This window comes from Notamacropus eugenii, chromosome 5 (genome assembly GCF_028372415.1).
Source record: "Notamacropus eugenii isolate mMacEug1 chromosome 5, mMacEug1.pri_v2, whole genome shotgun sequence".
Lineage (NCBI taxonomy): Eukaryota > Metazoa > Chordata > Mammalia > Diprotodontia > Macropodidae > Notamacropus > Notamacropus eugenii.
Window position 1 is genome coordinate 221,990,667 of NC_092876.1, and position 18,021 is coordinate 222,008,687.

Below are 18,021 nucleotides of genomic sequence, written 5' to 3' on the forward strand. Positions count from 1 at the left end.
AAATAATCATTTTTAAAAAAGTTTTTGGTTTTTTTTGCTATCAATATGTCCTAATACTTTGTCCTCATAGGCTCCACATTTCACACTGGATATGCCTATGGTTGTCCTGAACTACAGTCTATGAAGTAGTGTGTGACTGACTGTGCCAGCACAATATGAGAAGCACCCACTAAAAAGAGAAAATTTCATTTAACTAGCTATTTGACTTGTCTGACAAAGCACCTTTTTTTTTACTGAGTTGTGTCTTGTCTGATCAAATTGACTGTTTATGTTGTTCTTCTATAGCTACAGTCCAAACTACCATCTCTTTTCTCCTAAAAGATGTTTTGTTTATGTCAAAATGTTTATCATTCACTAAGTGTACTGGAATTTTAATAGTCTTATTTTGAAAGAGTCCTTCCTCTCCTACTCAGAATCCAGTCAAGACTCAAAAATTGTCAGCTTTGTTGTGCTCTCCATAACTCTGATGGAGGTATCTTAAGCAGCCTCTGAGAGCAGATGTACTTTGTTTTCATAGATTGTGTCTGTATAAGTAATATCTGTAGATTTCTTTAAAAATCCATTTGAAGGATAGAATTTGTTTGTTGAAACAAACACACCTAGGAAGTTAGGCAGCAGTTTTATATGATAGAATCAGATCGCTGTGACACTGACATTTGTCCTTCTGCCAGGGGACAGATGATCACCTTGCTAATCAGGTACAAGATCGGAGTGTGCGGCTTCCCTACTGTTTCACATGATATATTTCAATACCTGCAGCCGTAACTCAATTTAGACTGGAACAATACCCAGCTGTGACTAACTAGTTATGTCTCAAATAGGAAGAAAAATGGTGAAAGAATCTGTTGGATTCTAGTTTCTTTCTTAAAAGAGAAGTAAGTAGTCCTATCTGTTGGATCTAATAATGCAGAATTTGGTATTCAGCATTTTCTTGATTTTGTGGCATTGCTGTCTCTTGATTTTCCACCTCCCTATCTGATTGTTCCTTCTCAATATCCTTTGAGGGAATCTTTATCCAGTTTTTGCACTGCCAACAGTGGGTAGCCTTCAAGGCTCTGTCTTTTCTTTTCCCACTAAACTATTTAACTTGGTGGTTTCAGCACCTCCCAATTATTATCTTTAGGCAGATGATTCTCAGCTCTATTTCGCAGCCCTAAACTCTATCCTGACCTTCTCTCAGGGGTACTGAGGTGGTAATAAGTCACTGAAATGAATAAAATGACATGCAGTCTTCCCTTGGTATGACTCAAGGGTGCCATGGAGAGCTTCTTGAAATTTACTAAACATAATTACTGCTACCCATGCTTCACAGGGACAAATGTTCCCACCAGAAGGAGAGTACTTTTAAGGATGAGGAACCCTTGAAAAAGAAACTAGAGACCTTAGGAGCATAAGGTGGCATCTTTGTCACTGTTACCAATTAAAAGTAAGGAAGAAGTGAAAGAATTCTGAAACATGGAGATAGGGGTTGGGGTGCCCATCAACTGGAAAAGAGCTGAACAAATTATAGTATATGAACATAACAGAAGATGATTGTGTTGTAAGACATGATGAAAAGCTTAGCTTCAGAGAGTCCTAGGAAAACTTCTGTGAATTTGTACAGTGAAAGGATCAGAACCAGGAGAACAAATTTATGCAATTAAACAACATTGTAAAGAAAAACAAATGAAAAAGAAAGATTCAGTGTTATAACTAACAGTGGCTCCAGAGGACCAGTCACCTCCTGACAGAGGGGTGTTGATTCAAGGTACAAAATTAGATAAACATTTTTGGATGTGGTAAATATGTGGATTTGATTTGCTTGACTATACTTTATTGCCAGGGTTGTGTTTTTAGTTGATAAAGAAGAGAGGGAGGTAGGGTAAAAGAAGGTAGTGATATGGTTGCCAAAAAAGAGAGAGGGAGAGGGAGGTGTGGGGAGAAGGAGAGAGAGAGAGACACACAAAGACAGAGAGAGAGAGAGACATTGAATCATTTTTTTTAATGCATAGAAGAGATGAAAATTCAGAAGGAAACACAAAAAAATACAAGACAACCTTGAAAATAACACATTGAATTTATTATATGCTTTGAAAAATCAAGCTGTATATGATAGAGATTTGTGTTTTCATGGATTATGAAACACTTTTTTCTGTTCTACTTACAATATGGAAATGGCCTTTTTTGGGGTGTTCTTTAGATAATTAAAATTAAAAAAATATGATGGCTGACAATGGCATTTGGATTCTGGGACCTTGATTTAAGATACACAATATAGCTCTTGGTCAGAGATGGAATGAATCTAATGAGAGTTATCTATAATTAGCAAAATATATTTTTTGAACTCTTATAAAACTGACTAAGAAGACTTTAGATTGAAAAAGAGGGGAAGGTAAAACATTACTGATATATCCGCCAACTCAGAAACTACAGAGTCTGACATACGAAAAATAGTATTATTGAGGAGCAAAAATTAATAGGAAGTAATTATTCATGAAGAATAATGAAACCCATAGTCTCTGATGTTTATGCACAGAAGTATATGTGTAATAAAGAAGAAAAAAATAAAGACTGTTACACAAGAAGGTAGATTAACCTCACAGTGATATCACAGAGACTTGGCATAGTAAGGCATACTGTATTCATTAGTTAAAGGGGGTGAGGGAGGGGGAGGAAGAAGAGAATAGATTGATTGAAAGGTAAAGTCAAGTAGTACTGTATATCTAGGAAATACAAATAGGGAAATCCATGAACCAGAGAGAGAAAGTATGGAAGGAAGCATTTCATGATAAATAAATGGAAGGTCAAAATGGGCAAATTATTTGGATATAAAGGGTAATATAATAAGTAAATTAAGGTAGCATGGAAAAGTTTACCTGTCAGATCTTTGGGTAAGGAAAGAATTTATCACCAAACAAGAGATAGAGAAGATCATGGGAAGTAAAATGGATAATTTTGATTACATGAAATTTAAAAAATATTTTCACAAACAAACTAATACAGCCAAAATTAGAAGGAAACTGGAGAACATTTTTTTCCAGTGTTTCTCTGAAAAAGGCCTCATTTCTCAAGTATGTAGGGAACTAAGCTGAATTTATAAAAATAAGAGCCATTTCCCATTGACAAGTGGTCAAAGGACATGAACAGTCATAGACACCGTAACTGGCCACAAATCAGGCATAGAGGCTTGACATAGTACTAAGAGGTGATTAAAGTACGATGGATGCTAAAGGCTGAATAGCTGATGTATCTTTGACTTACCTAAGTTATAATTTCATTCTTCAAAAAGTGGAGGAAGTAATAGGAGAAAAACTGCTGACTTGATTAGATTTTAGGAAAAATTCAATCAATCAATAAGCACTTATTAAACAACTCCCATATGGCTATCACATAGTAGGAAGGACTTACTGAAATAAAAATGATGGGATCATTGGGAGGAAGTGATCACTAGATTGTATTGTTCATGATATATGAAGAAGTGAAAGCTGGGCAAAAGGTAACATAGACCTTAGAACAGAATTCAAATCCATCAATCAAACAGTATTAAGTTGTTTAGAAGAAAGACAAGTAATGGTCAAAAATTCGACAGAAGTCGAGGGTGGGGAAGGATTTTATGAAATTCTGATGATGTACAAAACCAACTCTCATAGGTTAGAAAAAGGGGAACTATTAAAAAAGTTTGATGTGGCTACATAAGAGATCTCATTAACTTAAATTTTCAAAAAATATATACAAAGATAAAAACAAGGGAAAATTGTTAAGAATGGCATACTCCTGTTAAAAAGTGTCAAGAACTCTGAAGCTCAGCACAAGATGAGGCTAGAATGCTGACAACAAAATGACTTAGAGTTGGCTACCTTAGGTGTAAGAGATCAAAGAAGGCAGAGGACCATAGATATGAAGATGGAGAATAGGAAGGAGGTGAGAATGAACATTTATATATACCCTATTATGTGCCAGGCAGTAAGTGCTAAGTGCTTTGTTATTTTTTAAACAAATACCTCATTTGATGAAGTAAAGACAAAACTTATTTTTGTTTTCTTTAACAAGGAGAACAATCTTTGAATCAGGAAGAAACTAAATCTGAGATAGTTAATGGAGAAATTGAAACTCAAAAGAGAGCACCTAGCTATCCTCTGAGGTTTGATTAGGCTTGTATGAACTATATTCCATGGTACTGTGAGATTTAGTAGATGTGCTTGCTGAGCATTTTAGCAATCTTTGGAAAATTTTGAAGATTGGTACTGGTGCAGCAGGATTAGAGAACAACAAAGGTTGTACTAATTTTAAGGAAAAAAGGCAGATGTTGGAGTTTTTAGCCTACAGACATGACTTCAATTGCTCCTCAATAAATTACAGAATATTATTAAAGTGGTTTCTGAAGGAAAGGGAAAAGGACATAGTTAACACCACTATTAGATACCATTAACAGCTATGTGGTTTCATTAAGAAAAGTGTTCATGGTAGATTGAAAACTTTTTTTTTTGGATAAGACAAAATCTCCCATACTTTCCATGTGGATTGGAAAGGGAGATATGGGCCATATGATCTGCCTTAGAAGATAGAAGGAGTTTCTCCTTCCTTTCATGCTTGAAGTAATTCTGGATAATTACTTCTCAAGTATGTTGTAGAAAGGATTCTTATTTAGCTGTGAATAGAATTAGATGACCTCTGAGATCTTTTCCAACTTTGGGACTCTGTGTTTTGTTTAGTTTTTTAATACAGTTGCCTTTATATATTTATTTTATCAGGGGTATGAAGGAGGTAGTGAGGATCTGAAGTTTAATCACTGTAGGGAACTCCCCAGTATGGAAACTCCCTCTGCTGATGCAGATTAGTAGCATTTTAATTTATAATCTGAGAGCATTGGCTGAAGGAACTGAGAATTTAAGTGACTTGTCCATGGTCACACAGTATGTATCAAAGGGAGAATTCTTGATTGTAGGTCTTCCTGACTCCATGGTTGGACCTCTTTGCACTGTCACAGTACCATCATTATGCTTCCATAGTAGGCACATACAATTTACTCTTCCCATTTCTCTATAGAACCAAACGGAAGTAGAGACAAGCTCAAAACATTAAAATCATGTATGTTTGACTTTGAAATGTATATTTTGTACCTATACATAGGTGTACCAGATTTAGGGAGGTATCCAGTGAACAAAAAAATAGCTAGAAAGCTAGCCAGCTTTGATTGTCCTTGCAAAGCTCCAGTCTGATATAAGCAGTCCCTTTTCTTGCTGTCTGCATATATGTAGATGACTGAGAATTTTAGAATTAACATTGAACATTGGATTAAAACTGCACATTGCCATTTAAAGAGCACTGACTGAATAGTTAGAGGATCTGGGTTAATTCTTACCTCTGATAATTGATACCTATGTGACCTTAGGCTAAGGGCTCAATTTTCTCATCCTTAAATGAAAAGGTTGATCTAGAGGGGCTCTAAAGTCCCTTGCAATTCTTGAACTTATTCTGGACTTTGGTGCTTTGTTAGGTGATGGCCTGAACTTAACAGAAAAGAACTTTGTTAATGTAGATAAGTGTTAAACAAAATGAGTTGAAGAAATGTAATTTACCTTAAAGATCTGACCATGTGACACAGCGAACTCCAGTGACTTTCTTTTGCTTCTAGAATATAATATATATAAGCTCCTCTGTTTAGCTTTTAAAGCCCCTACATAGCCTGGCCCCAATCTACCTTTCCAGTTTCACTGGAAACTGTTTCCTTCCTGTCTTGCATTCTTGTGATCTAGCCAAACTGTCTTTCTCTCTGTTCTCCCCTTGTAACATTCCATCTCCCCTATTTGCTATTGCATTGGCCATCCCCCATGCCTGGAATATTCTTCCTCCTTACTTCTGCCACTTGGAGTCTCTCTCTTTCTTGGTGATGCAACTCAGATATTTAATTTAATCCTCCCAAGTGGTAGGACCCTCCCTCCCAAGCTACCTTGTATTTTACTGCTTACTACTTTTTATATGTACTTATTAAAATATATTTATTTATGAAATTTATACTTATGCTATATGTATTTTTATATGTACTTGTCTGCCCCATTAGAATGTAAACTTGTGAGTAGGGATAGTTAATGATTACTTGTTGATTTTAATGAGTAATTGAAATGTTTGATAACAGAAAATAAGTGTTTCTACTTTTCTGTTTTAGTTGAGAGTTGAGTAGATGCCAGATAAAAAAACGCAGCCTGACATGTAAAAGAAGAAAGATGAAGCACAAGTAGACTCTACTGACTACAGACTGCCTGCTCTCTCACCTGATCTAGTACTCTTATCTTTACTAGTATTAGACTCTTAAAACCATTTGAATCTTGTCTGACAAGAGTTATTTTAGTGTAAAGTCTACCTACCTTCTTGAAATTAATGCACTAAGATGTCTGCCATGGAGTCTCAACATTCTGGACTGATTGCTTTCTTTTGTGACTGAGTGTAGCACTTGTCAGGTCAAGTTGACTAGTATTTATCAAGCACCTACTCTGTGTCAGGCCTTGGGAAAGGCAACACCTTCCCCCAACAAAAAAACAACCAACCTAGCCCTAAAAGAAACAACTCCTCACAGCCTCCACAAAGCTAGTCTTCGCTCTCAAGGAGCTCAGCTGAATCTCTGGACAAAAATGGATATATACAGGATAAATTGCAGGTAATGTCAGAAAGCTAGAGAAGGAAATGACATCACTCCAGTATCTCTGCCAAGAAAACCCCAAACGGGGTCACAAAGGGTTGAACGCAACTGAAACAAGTGAACAGCAACGATGTCGTCAGAGGGAGAGCACTAAGATTAAGGAGAAATGTAAAAGCCTTTTTACAGAAAGTTTAACTAGGACTCTTTTTAGGTAAAAAATGTTCACCTGACAGATAACCATAAACCCTAGTATCAAAGGATTCAGAGCTGGTAGACACCTAGTGATCACCAAATCCTGCCTGTCGTTTTATAGATGAGGAACCTGAAGCCCAGTAAAGTTAAATTATTTGCCTAAGGTTACACAGGTAATTAGTAGTAGAACTGGGAGTAGAGGTCCTGAATGGACACCTAGAGCCAAATGTAATGCAAGCTTTTATCTTCTGTCTGGGATGAATACAGAATGCTCTCCGCAGCTAGTTAGGTGATACTGTGGATACAGCTCTATTCCTGGAGCCAGGAATACCTGAATTCCAGTCCAGCCTCAGAAATTTCCTGGTTGTGTGATCCTGGGCAAGTCACTTAACTCTGCCTCATTTTTCTCATCTGGAGTCATGGGTCCCTTCGTACAGTTTGTTTTTGTTGTTCAATTGTGTCTGAGTAGGTGGCCCACTTGAGATTTACCTGGCAAAGAAAATGAAGTGGCTTGCCATTTTGCTCATTTTACAGATGAGGAAACTGAGGCTAACAGAGTTAAGTGACTTGCCCAGGGTCACACAGCTAGTAAGTATCTGAGGCCAGATTTGAACTCAAAAATTTGCCTTCCTGACCCCAGGCACGGTGCTCTATCCACTGTGCCACCTAGCTGTCCTTACAGAAATCTCACCTCAGACCTGTACCAGCTGTTGTGACTGGGCAAATCATTTAATTCCTGTCTGCTTTAGTTTTCTCATCTGTAAAATGGAGACAATAAGGGCACTTAAGGATTTGAAGACCAAATGAGATATTTGTAAAGTGCTTAACACAGTGCCTGGCACTAGTAAACACAATATAAATGATACTTGTTGTTGGAGTTTGGAAAACAAAAAATGTTGGGAATTATTGTACTAAGTTATTGATGGTATGGGAAATTTATTGGTGGAGGGAGTTGCCATGCTAGGAGTTCCCTATGTTATATGTAAGTATATCAGGAAGCCCTGTTAGCTCCAGAAGCAGAAGACCTGTGTTCAAATCCTACCTCTTGTACTTCTTGCCTCTATTAGTAGGGCAAGTCACTTTACTTCCCTGGGCCTGTTTCCTCATCTAGAAAATAAGTACATTGGACTAAATCTCTTCTAGCTTCAGATGTTTGATCTGTGACTTAATAATTAGATATTGCTTTGTAAACATTATGTGAGCTTAATTATCTATTTAATAATAATATAATATTATATAGTATGTTCCTCACGTTTGTTCATTCATTTCAGTCATTCCTGACTCTTCTCTGTGACCCCATTTGGGGTTTTATTGGCAGAGATGCTGGAATGGTTTGCCATTTCCTTCTCCAGTTCATTTTACAGATGAAGAAACTGAGGCAGAGAGGGATAAGTGACTTGCCTAGGGTTAGACAACTAATAAGTGTCTGAGGCCAGATCTGAACTCAGAAAGTTGCCTTCCTGACTCCAGGCCTGGTTCTCTATCTACTGTGCTGCCTAGCTGCCCTTTAAAACGGGTAATAGAATATTATTTCTCTCATTTTGCAACTAAGAAAACTGAGGCTTAGTAAAGTTGTGAATTACCCAGGGCCACACAATGAGTAAATAAAAAAGCCAAGGTTCAGGATCTCAGTCAATAATGAAATGACACAATGAGATAGACTATATGACGGAAGATGATGTTCACTTTATGAACAATTTTATGGTGGCAATAAAGTATACAGCTGCATCACCCAAAGGCTACAAAAAAGACAAGTCAGGAGTTTATTTTTTTAAATATCACTAAGTTATTCATTCTAAGCTACTTCAATGTTCTGTTCTCTGAGACAAGACAATGCATGTGCACAGGATGGGAGAGGGGCAAGATGGATTTGGTTTCTGATAGGAAGCCTTGAAACAGAAAAAGATTCATTTTATCATTGCCTCGTGTCACGCACTTGCTTTTTGATACCTGTTAAGTTGTTCTTGCAGCAAATCTAACCGATGTTCCACTTCTCCATATGTGAGATCACTTTCAGTTTCACAGATCCCCCAGGTAACTCGGTGGTATGCTGAGGGACTAGGCACCTCTTGGTGTCCCTGGGGATTTTCTTGTTCCCAATTTCTTGCATCAGTGATATCTATGGAAAACAACAAGGTTTGCATTACACCTGTATTTACACTTGATGTAGCATTTCTTTGCATGAGTATCCTTCCTAAATCTAGGGAATTGAGATTGGTTTTATTTTGTAGAATCCTTAAATGTCATAAAGGAACTTTAGAGACCAAACATTCAGTCTAGCCTCCTTATTTTACAAACAAGGAAACTGAAACAAAGAGAGGTTAAGGTTAAGTGATTTGTCCAAGGCTACACAGTGAATTTATGCCATGAGCAGAACAACCCACTGCATCCAGAGTTCTAGTCTAGTGCCTGTTACACTAGGCTCTACAGCTATTTCTAAATTCCATGTGTTTATCTGTATCTAAGTAAAAATGTGCTATGTATTCTGGCTTAGGTAAAATGAGTAAAGAAATGGTATCCTTTGTTCTCACTTCAGCAGAACATTTACTGAAACTGAACAATACAGAGAAGATTAGTATGACCCCTGTGCAAGGAACACATGCAAATTAGAGAGGCATTCCTTATTTTTTCTTAAAATAAGGAATGGATTCAATTTATAAGTATAAAAGCCATTCCCCAGTTGATAAATTGTCATTTTTAAAAGAAGAATTCTGTTTTGTCACAACCTTATGAGAAAGACTCCAAATCATTGACAAAGATATGCAAATTAAAGCAATTCAGTTGAATGACAAATGTTGAAGAGGCTGTGGAAAACAGGAATATGAAACCTAACTTGGTGGAACTGTGATTTGCTCTAGCCATTTTGGAAAGCAGTTTGGAATTATGCCGGCAATTACCCCAGCAATATGAAAATTAAGGTCATTCCCTCAAAGAAGAAAAGGACCTATATATACAAAGTATTTATAGTAGCTCTTTTTGTAGTGGCAAAATACTGGAAACAAGAGGGATACTCATCAATAGGGGAATAACAACCAATTATGGGGTATGGATGTAATGGAATACTATTTTACTATGTGAGAAATAATGAAAGGGATATTTTCAGAGAAACCTGGGATGGTTTCTATGAACTGACACAGAGTGAAGAAACAGAACCCAGAGAACAATTTATACAATAACAACATCGTTATAAAAACAGACAGCTCTGAAAGACTTAAGAACTCCGATGAATGCATCAGTCCTGATTCCAAGAGACCGATGATAATGATGCATGCAACCCACCTCATGATAGAAGGATGAGGGACCCTTTGGTCCATGTCAAATGAAGCATGTTCAGACGTGGTCAAAATAGGGATTATTTTGCTTGACCATACCTATTTGTTTTTCTCTTTTTTTTGCCAATGAGGGAGAAGGTGGAAGGGATAGAAAATAAATGTCTGCTAATTGAAAAATTAAAGATTAAAAAAATTGTGCCCTTCTAAAAATGTAGGCTTTCTGCTGGTATTAAACAAAGCAAATATGCATGGTGAAAATATCATTGATTAAGGATTAGATTCATGGAATCATAGATTTAGAGCTAGACGGGACCTTAGAGTCTATCTAGTCTAATCTCATAGATGAGGAAACTGAGTCCTATAGGGATTAAGTGACTTTCTGAAGATCGAACACTTAGGGATGGAATTTGAACTCTTGTCTTCTGATCTCAAATCCACTGCTGAATTCACAGTAGTTTTTATATATGTGAATCGAATTGTCCTGCCTAGAAGAGTAAGAAATTTTAGTGACTTTCTTCAAAGGACTTACACATGATGCTAAGAAGACATAGAAAAAGTTGCTTCTTTAAAAACTATAGAAAGACAAAATGGCAAAAATCAGAAGAGAAAGAAATAGTTAATGATAGATGGTCTACCAAATGACACATTTCACCGTTTATGGAGTTATTAGTTGGTCCTATCACTATGGAACACAATTTAGAATTATAGGAGAAAAGATATTAAATGTTCATACACTGGGAAAATATAATAAAGATATACAAGACAGACAGGACCTGTATGTGCCATCTTTTTAGTACCAAAGACCTAGAAACAAAGGAAGCAATCATCAATTGGGAAATGATATGCCACAAAAAACCAAATTGTGGCATATTAATTTAATGGAACATTATTGCACTATAAGAAATGATTAATATGAGGAATTCATAGAAATCTGGGAATTTTTATATGAACTGATAATGAAGTATGTAGAAATAGGAGAGCAATATACACAAATGCAATATCATGAGCAAAAAACAAAATAAATTGGAATAATCAACTATGGTACCAAAGAACACATGAAAACATATAATTACCTCCTTTTGGTAAAGAGGTAGGGAACTATGGGTGGAGAATGTTGCATAAACTGTCAAACATAGTCTCGTTGACTTAATTTTGTTTAACTGTTTTTCTTTGTTAATAGTGGGGAATTCGATGGGAAGAGCATATTGGGAAATGACTATTTTATAAAAAAAGATCAATAAATATTTTTAATTCATTATGGAAATATGGTAATTCAATAATTTTCTTCAAAGATCCCTTTGGGTCAAGCCATCTGACTAATTTAGCCAGTCCTTATAGATATTATTTCATACTTTGATCTTTAAAAACTAAAACCCAAACAAACAAAAAGCAAAACAAACATTTCCTGTGCATCTTTTTTTATACTTTTATAATAACGTATTGTGTTCTATGTATTATTTAAATCATATTACTTATCCATCTCATCTACTCCATCATTTTTAGAGCTCAAATTGTTTTATGCATGTTTACTTATAAAAGAGAAGCATTGTAAAAGATATATCGTCAAACAAATGAGTTAGGGAAAAAGGTTGGTTACATGGTAAGAGAGAAAGATGGAGACATAGCCTGCATGATGCATTTGACATCTATGTAATGTCAGAGAAAATGAGGAAGGCCAGTGGTGAACTTATAAGAGAATATATATGAGATTCATACAGATTGGTCAGATATAGATAGGCTGAGATTGCTGTTGGGGTTAGCCCCACCAATGAGCTCACAGAGCCACTTGAATATTTTTCATTATTTTTCTTTAGTTTTCACAAAAGTCCTATTCCATTTCATTACCATGGTGTGGAAGTAACTCTGCTTTTTCAAGTTTCCTATAGAAGATTTATTTTCCATTCGTCCTTTTAAGACAAATTCTAATTTTCTTTTATCCAAGGTATGAACTGATATGTTGTTGTAATCCATATAAAAATCTCTGCTCCCCCTCACCCCAGTTCATAGAAGAATTTCAAAAATGACCAACTGGTAAATGATTAGAGCCACCCACAAAACATAGGAGATTGAAATTTGAATCCAGAGAAGGAAAACACTTAATGAGCATTTTTTTCCATCTCTTTGGAAAAATTATCATTATTATAAGGGGGAATATTCCCAGTTGTTCCTCATGTTTGTATGTAACCATTTGCATTGCAAAAAGATTTCAAATAGCCAAAAGGAATAATTTCTGATATTCAATTCAATTCTATAAAAATTAATTTAGACTTCTACTTGCAGAGAATTGAAGGAGACATAAAGATGAATAAGGCTTAACCTCTGCTCTTAGAGGAATTTACAGTTTGGTAGGGTTGGTTACTTATAGCTTTTGTTTAAAAACTTCTTTTAGAATTCTAGGCCATTGAAAGAAACTATGACTAGTTAAAAAAAAAAAACCTAAATGGCATAGAGTTCCCTTTCCTCTCAAGTTGCATGTACAGAATATTGGTTCAAGACTTTTTATCCAACTAGATCCAATTTTTTATCCATTTTTTCAAAGTTTAATTTTTTTTTTTCAGTGAACCAAAGTGTATTTCTCTTCTTCTCATCCCATCCCCATTGGAAATAAAAAGAGAAAATATGAACAAAATCCTTGTAACAAATATGCGTAGTCAAGCAAAAGGAAATCCTGCACTGGCCATGTAAGGAGGGGTACTTCTGAGACAAGGTGTACTCTCTCAATTTTATGGTAAGATAGTACAGTTCTTAGATTTCTGGGGACACTTGGTATTATTTTAAGGCATAGTATTAATCATAGCAGACTCGTGTTTCACTTACCTTAGATTGTGAAATTGATAGGGTACTCAGAAACAACATTCATCAAACTAAACTCTATACTTTCCTAGACCAGAAGGGAGCAGTAGTTAGATATTATGAAGTAGAATTAGTTGAATAAATGATTTCTATTCTCTTTTCTACTCCCATAGACTAATTCTATGTTTGCCATAAGTGACTTTACCAAGAAGACTGAGAGAAAACCCATGTTGGAGAGTGAGATATTTTAATCTATTACTAAGACTTTAGTGCTACCAGGAAAACAGTGAAAAAAGGGTGAAGTGAGGTCATAGAAGGGCTTTACTCACAACAGTCATACAAGATAAGTGGTGTAAATATTATCATCTTCATTTTACAGCTCAGGAAAACGAGGTTCTGAAATGTTAACCTGTCCACAGTCCCGAAGCTAGTCAGTATTGAAGGTAGGATTTAAACGCAGATTTCACAATACTGACACTCTGTTATGTGGTTTATGCTGCCTACCAAGTGATCCTGGAGACTGAGGGCTAGGTTAGATGACTGTTTGAAGTCTTTTTCATCTCTATAATTCTGTGAATACTTATTTCTCCAAAAATACAGGCAGGCAACTAAAAAACTTCTATTTTTTCCAGTACCATATTAAAATTTTATAACCTTTTGGGGGGCACTTTTTCTCTTGCTATCCTTTTATCATTGGATTTACACAAATTTCTTTAATGAGGGAGCTGCAATTTTGACATTGCCTCATAAGAAATAATGAGCATATTCATAGCCAACCTAAAGAAAAAGATCTAGAGAAAAATAAAGCTTTGTGTTATGAAAGTGAGAATAGACCCAGTGTAAAAGTCCCTAGATTTCAAATAGGTGTTAATTTCTTTGGTTCAATCTTCTTTCTTTTATGGATTGAAACTCTGGTATTTCTTCTAGCAGAACACTAATACTTTTATGAAGATATTTTACCAGAAGAAACAAAATGAAAATGAATGTTAAAAAATAAGAAAATGGTTTGTGTTTGAGTGTTAAGTAATTTAGCAACAGATTTCCACTAGTAATTATAATTCTTTATTCACATGTCCTCTTTAAATGAACCTATTTAAAATTTAAGACAACTATTTTACTGAGTTTGTCAACTAGCTTTTCAGCTTCCTGGAGAAGTCAAATTTAAATTCAGAACACAGAAATTATTTGGTTGATATAGCTATGTGAACCATATCAGTAATTACCCTTATTTTAGCATGCCTTATGGTTATGGTGGGGTTGTATTTAAAGATCTGCATAATTGGGCTTGAACAGATCATTCCATGATTATTTCTTATTACTCCCCTTTACACACTGTATTTCAGTCAATCTGGTCTTCTTGCCGTTCTCTGAATTTGGCATTTATTTCCTTCCTCCATATCTTTGTACTGGCTATATCCCATACCTGGAATACATTCTCTTCTCACTTCTGCCTCCTTAGAATTCCCAGCTTCCTTCTAAGCTCAGCTCATGTACCACAGGATATTTCTAGGTAATGAAGATATGACATCCTCAAATTACCACGTTATACTTGTTTATTGAATTTTATTGTATGTATATTGCATATACATTTGTTGAATTTTACTGGATATATTTTGTTTCCAGAGGTGTGTTGGAACCAGATCTTACCAGTTTGAGCTGATTGTTAAATTTTCACTGTGAGAAGTTATACCTCAGGAATTGGCTATTTATCAGTTGATGGGTACCCACAAATTAGAACCTGATTCATTGTTTAATTGATTATCTACACTTTAAAATGATAGAGAGAATGTTAATAATATGAATTGAACTCAAAAGTGTGGTCTGTCCTTTGCAGGCTTTTGGTTAAACATTACCAGCCCATACCTGGTTGCATTCCACAGTAGAATATAAGTACTTAGAGGGCAGAGACTGTTTAATAAGTGCCTGTTGGGTTGGATTTTTTTTTTTTGAAGAGAATACTGGGATGATAAAAAGAGAATGGTGATTAGAGGTTGTACTAGAGAATATTGAACCGAGATAGACTGCATAACATCAGCCTATATTTAAACTGCTCTAGATACTATTATTTCCTGCATTTAATCCTTTTTTTTTTTTAGGGAAGAAAACTATTTGAATCACAGAACAATAAATTATGGGTGATTATAGTTTTCAATACCTCAAGAGAAAATTTTGATCTCTTAATGATATTAGAAAAGTAGGATACTTCTGAGGAGCTATCTTGATTTAATTTTATAATTTTATTAAAATAGGAAGAAAGAAAATTGACTTTCAGTAACTGCAATTAAAAAAAAAAAGCCACCAGGAGTTCAAAGGGGAAGTGATGGTTTGTGGTCTTAATCAAAATGAACATCCGTGGAGACACTTTTTAAATATAGCTTAAAATAGAATCAGAACTTGGTTGCCTTGGAAAATGTTGCTATAGTGGCAAGGACACATTTCTGGAAATGAGTGAACAGAAAGTAAACTTTCAAATGGCTATGGGGACACAATTTTGGTAGACTTAACTTTTGACCTTTCTCTAAAGGGAAGCTGATTCTACTTTATTTTCTTTTGGTAGGGAAAAGGAGATCAAATATACTGTTCTTTTATATTTGGCATGGGAAACCTTTAATCCAATGTCAGAAATTTGATCCAATGAAATGCTTTATTTGTTGCTGGAACAGCATTGCGTGAGAAGTGGAACAATAACTAATCATTCTATGAACAGTTCTAACGGTTACTGCTTTTAAGTGAATCTTCCTGAAACTAAAACTTTCATAATATCCAATTTCTCAGGCATTCCATTATATTCTCCCTTAGAAATTACTGGGAAATTAAGCAAGTTTGTTGCTGCACATTTGGTTAATAGTTGTTCCTTAATTAGGTTTAACTGTTTATACTGATTGATGCCATGTGGCATCAATTATTTTAGTCAATTGGCATGACATATTCTTTGATATGCATCTCTCAAGGTAGTTATTTGGGAATAGTGATTGATTTGTGAAACATTTGAAAACCAAAGAATTGTAGATATTAAATTTTTTAGCAGAATAATTGTTTAGAATTGTGTGGGTGGGATGGGGAAGCTAAATACAGTAATTAGGAGAAAAGAACAAAAGAAAATCTAGGCTCAAGGACAAGAAAATGTTCTTCATTGGTGAACACTCTTAGATATTAAAATTGCTTCCTAAAGAAGTTTGACACTCAAGACATTGAAAATTGAAGTGGAAAAAAGCCATAGAACATATTCTCTCAGGACCAAGCCGAACTGACCTTTATAAGAAGGCAGAGGTGATGGAGAGGTTTGCAGAATTGCTGACTTAGGTTATACAACCTGCTTCTATTTCTATTCTTGGAGTTCCCAAAATATCCACTTTTCATGAATAACTGAAATAAAACATTTAGTAGCCACAGCTAATATTCCACATTTCCATTGTGACAAATGAGGAACTATTTCATTCATTTCCTCAAGATTTTAAATTGACTGAAGAATATTTGCCTACATTCTTAGCACATTTCAAAGAGGTATCAGAGAAAAGGCTAGTTTTCTTTCATTTGTCATTCACCAGAGTTTCATTGAGTCTCTGTTACCAGCTCTCTGCATGAACTCAGACAAGTCACTTTATGCCACTGTTCAGTTTTCATATCTGTAAAATAAAGTATTTGGTGTACATGGACTTAAAGATGGTTTGCAGTTCCAAAGCTCTGATCCCATTATGTGCAAGGTCCTGAGAAAGATATAAAGATGAAGATATCATCTCTTCTCTTAAGCCACTTACAGTCTAGTGTGTGTGAGTGTGTGTGTAAAGGGATAAACTATGTACAAAAATAGTACAAGGCACAATATGATCAGTACTCTGGTCATAAAAGAAATAAAGACAAAGTGCATGAGAGTACAGATGTCCTGTTTGGAAAGCTTCATTCATGAAGTAGTGGCACTCTGGCTATCTTGTCATTTTTTCCTGCCACTGCACCTTCTGGACAGGTGGACCCTGCCATCTGTCCTACTGTAGAACCTCCTGGGCCAGATCATATTCTATATGACTTAATCATCTTAGTTATAGGACTCCTTCTTTGGGTCCTAAGTTTTTCCATCCAGTTGTATTCTCAGACTTCATTTAGATCTCATCATCCTAAAAAAAATCACATCAACCTTGAAACTCATCTCTTTAGTACTGCTTGCCTCTGGGGGACTCTCTCTTCCTTGGATTTGAGAGGGTAGGGATAGATATTGGGTAGCTAGGTGGCACAGTGAATAGACCACTTGCCTTGGAATGAGGGAAAGACATTTTCATGAGTTCAAATCTAGCCTCAAATCCTTACTGGCTGTGTGACACTGGCCAAGTCACTTAACCCCTTTGTCTCAGTTTCTTCATCTGTAAAATGAACTGGAGAAGGAAATGGCAAACCACTGCAGTATCTCTGCCAAGAAAACCCCAAATAGGGTCACAAAGAGCTAGACATGACTGAAATGACTGTACAACAAAAAATGAAAGTCGGACATTGGAGAGCTCCTCCCAGATCCTCCAATTAAGGAGGATATTCAGGGCTATCTTATTGTTTTCCTCCAGCTTCACTCCTGATTCCCCTCTCCCCTTTACCTTCCTTCCCTTCCTTTTCCAGCTTATTTTTATGTATTGTCTTCCTCTTTTGGATTGTGATCTCCTTGAGGGCAATAAGGGACTGACTTTTACCTTTCTTTTCATCCCCACTACAAAATATGATGCCTAGCACAGTGCTTAATCAATGTTTATTGACTGACTGAATTGGTCACTGCCACAGAGCCTCCTCTACTAGCTAGTCATAGATATTTTTCACATTCTGCCCTAGTTTTTGCCACCTGGTACATGGTCTCTACTTCCATCCTGCTTTCTAGCTTTGTAACCACAATCAAATAAAAGCTACCATTGCTTCTGGAAAGGCCATAATGATCAACTCTCCTCTGACTTTTCAAGACAACATATACCCCTCACTGACCAACACTCCCTTATGGTGTTGTTGTGGAGTTGTGTTGAGTCTCAGTGACCTCATTTGGGGTTGCTTGCCATTTCCTTCTCCAGCTCATTTTACGGGTGAAGAAACTGAGGCAAACAGGGTTAAGTGGCTTGTCCAGGGTCACAGAGCTAGTGAAGCCATATTTGAACTCATGAAGATGAGTCTTTCTTATTT

General features: G+C 35.9%; 1 protein-coding gene and 1 non-coding gene across 2 annotated transcripts in view; one reads left to right on the forward strand and one right to left on the reverse strand.

Moving 5' to 3' along the window:
- KCNH7 (potassium voltage-gated channel subfamily H member 7) overlaps nucleotides 1–18,021 on the reverse strand; it is a 632,488-nt gene that overhangs the window by 11,766 nt on the left and 602,701 nt on the right. The window contains exon 13 of the mRNA XM_072612165.1: nucleotides 8,759–8,927. Within this exon, the coding sequence (XP_072468266.1) occupies nucleotides 8,759–8,927 (169 nt within the window). The remainder of the gene's footprint in view (nucleotides 1–8,758; nucleotides 8,928–18,021) is intronic.
- Nucleotides 9,332–9,437, forward strand: LOC140509321 (U6 spliceosomal RNA). Its single transcript, XR_011968652.1, has one exon. It is a non-coding gene; the product is annotated as a U6 spliceosomal RNA (small nuclear RNA).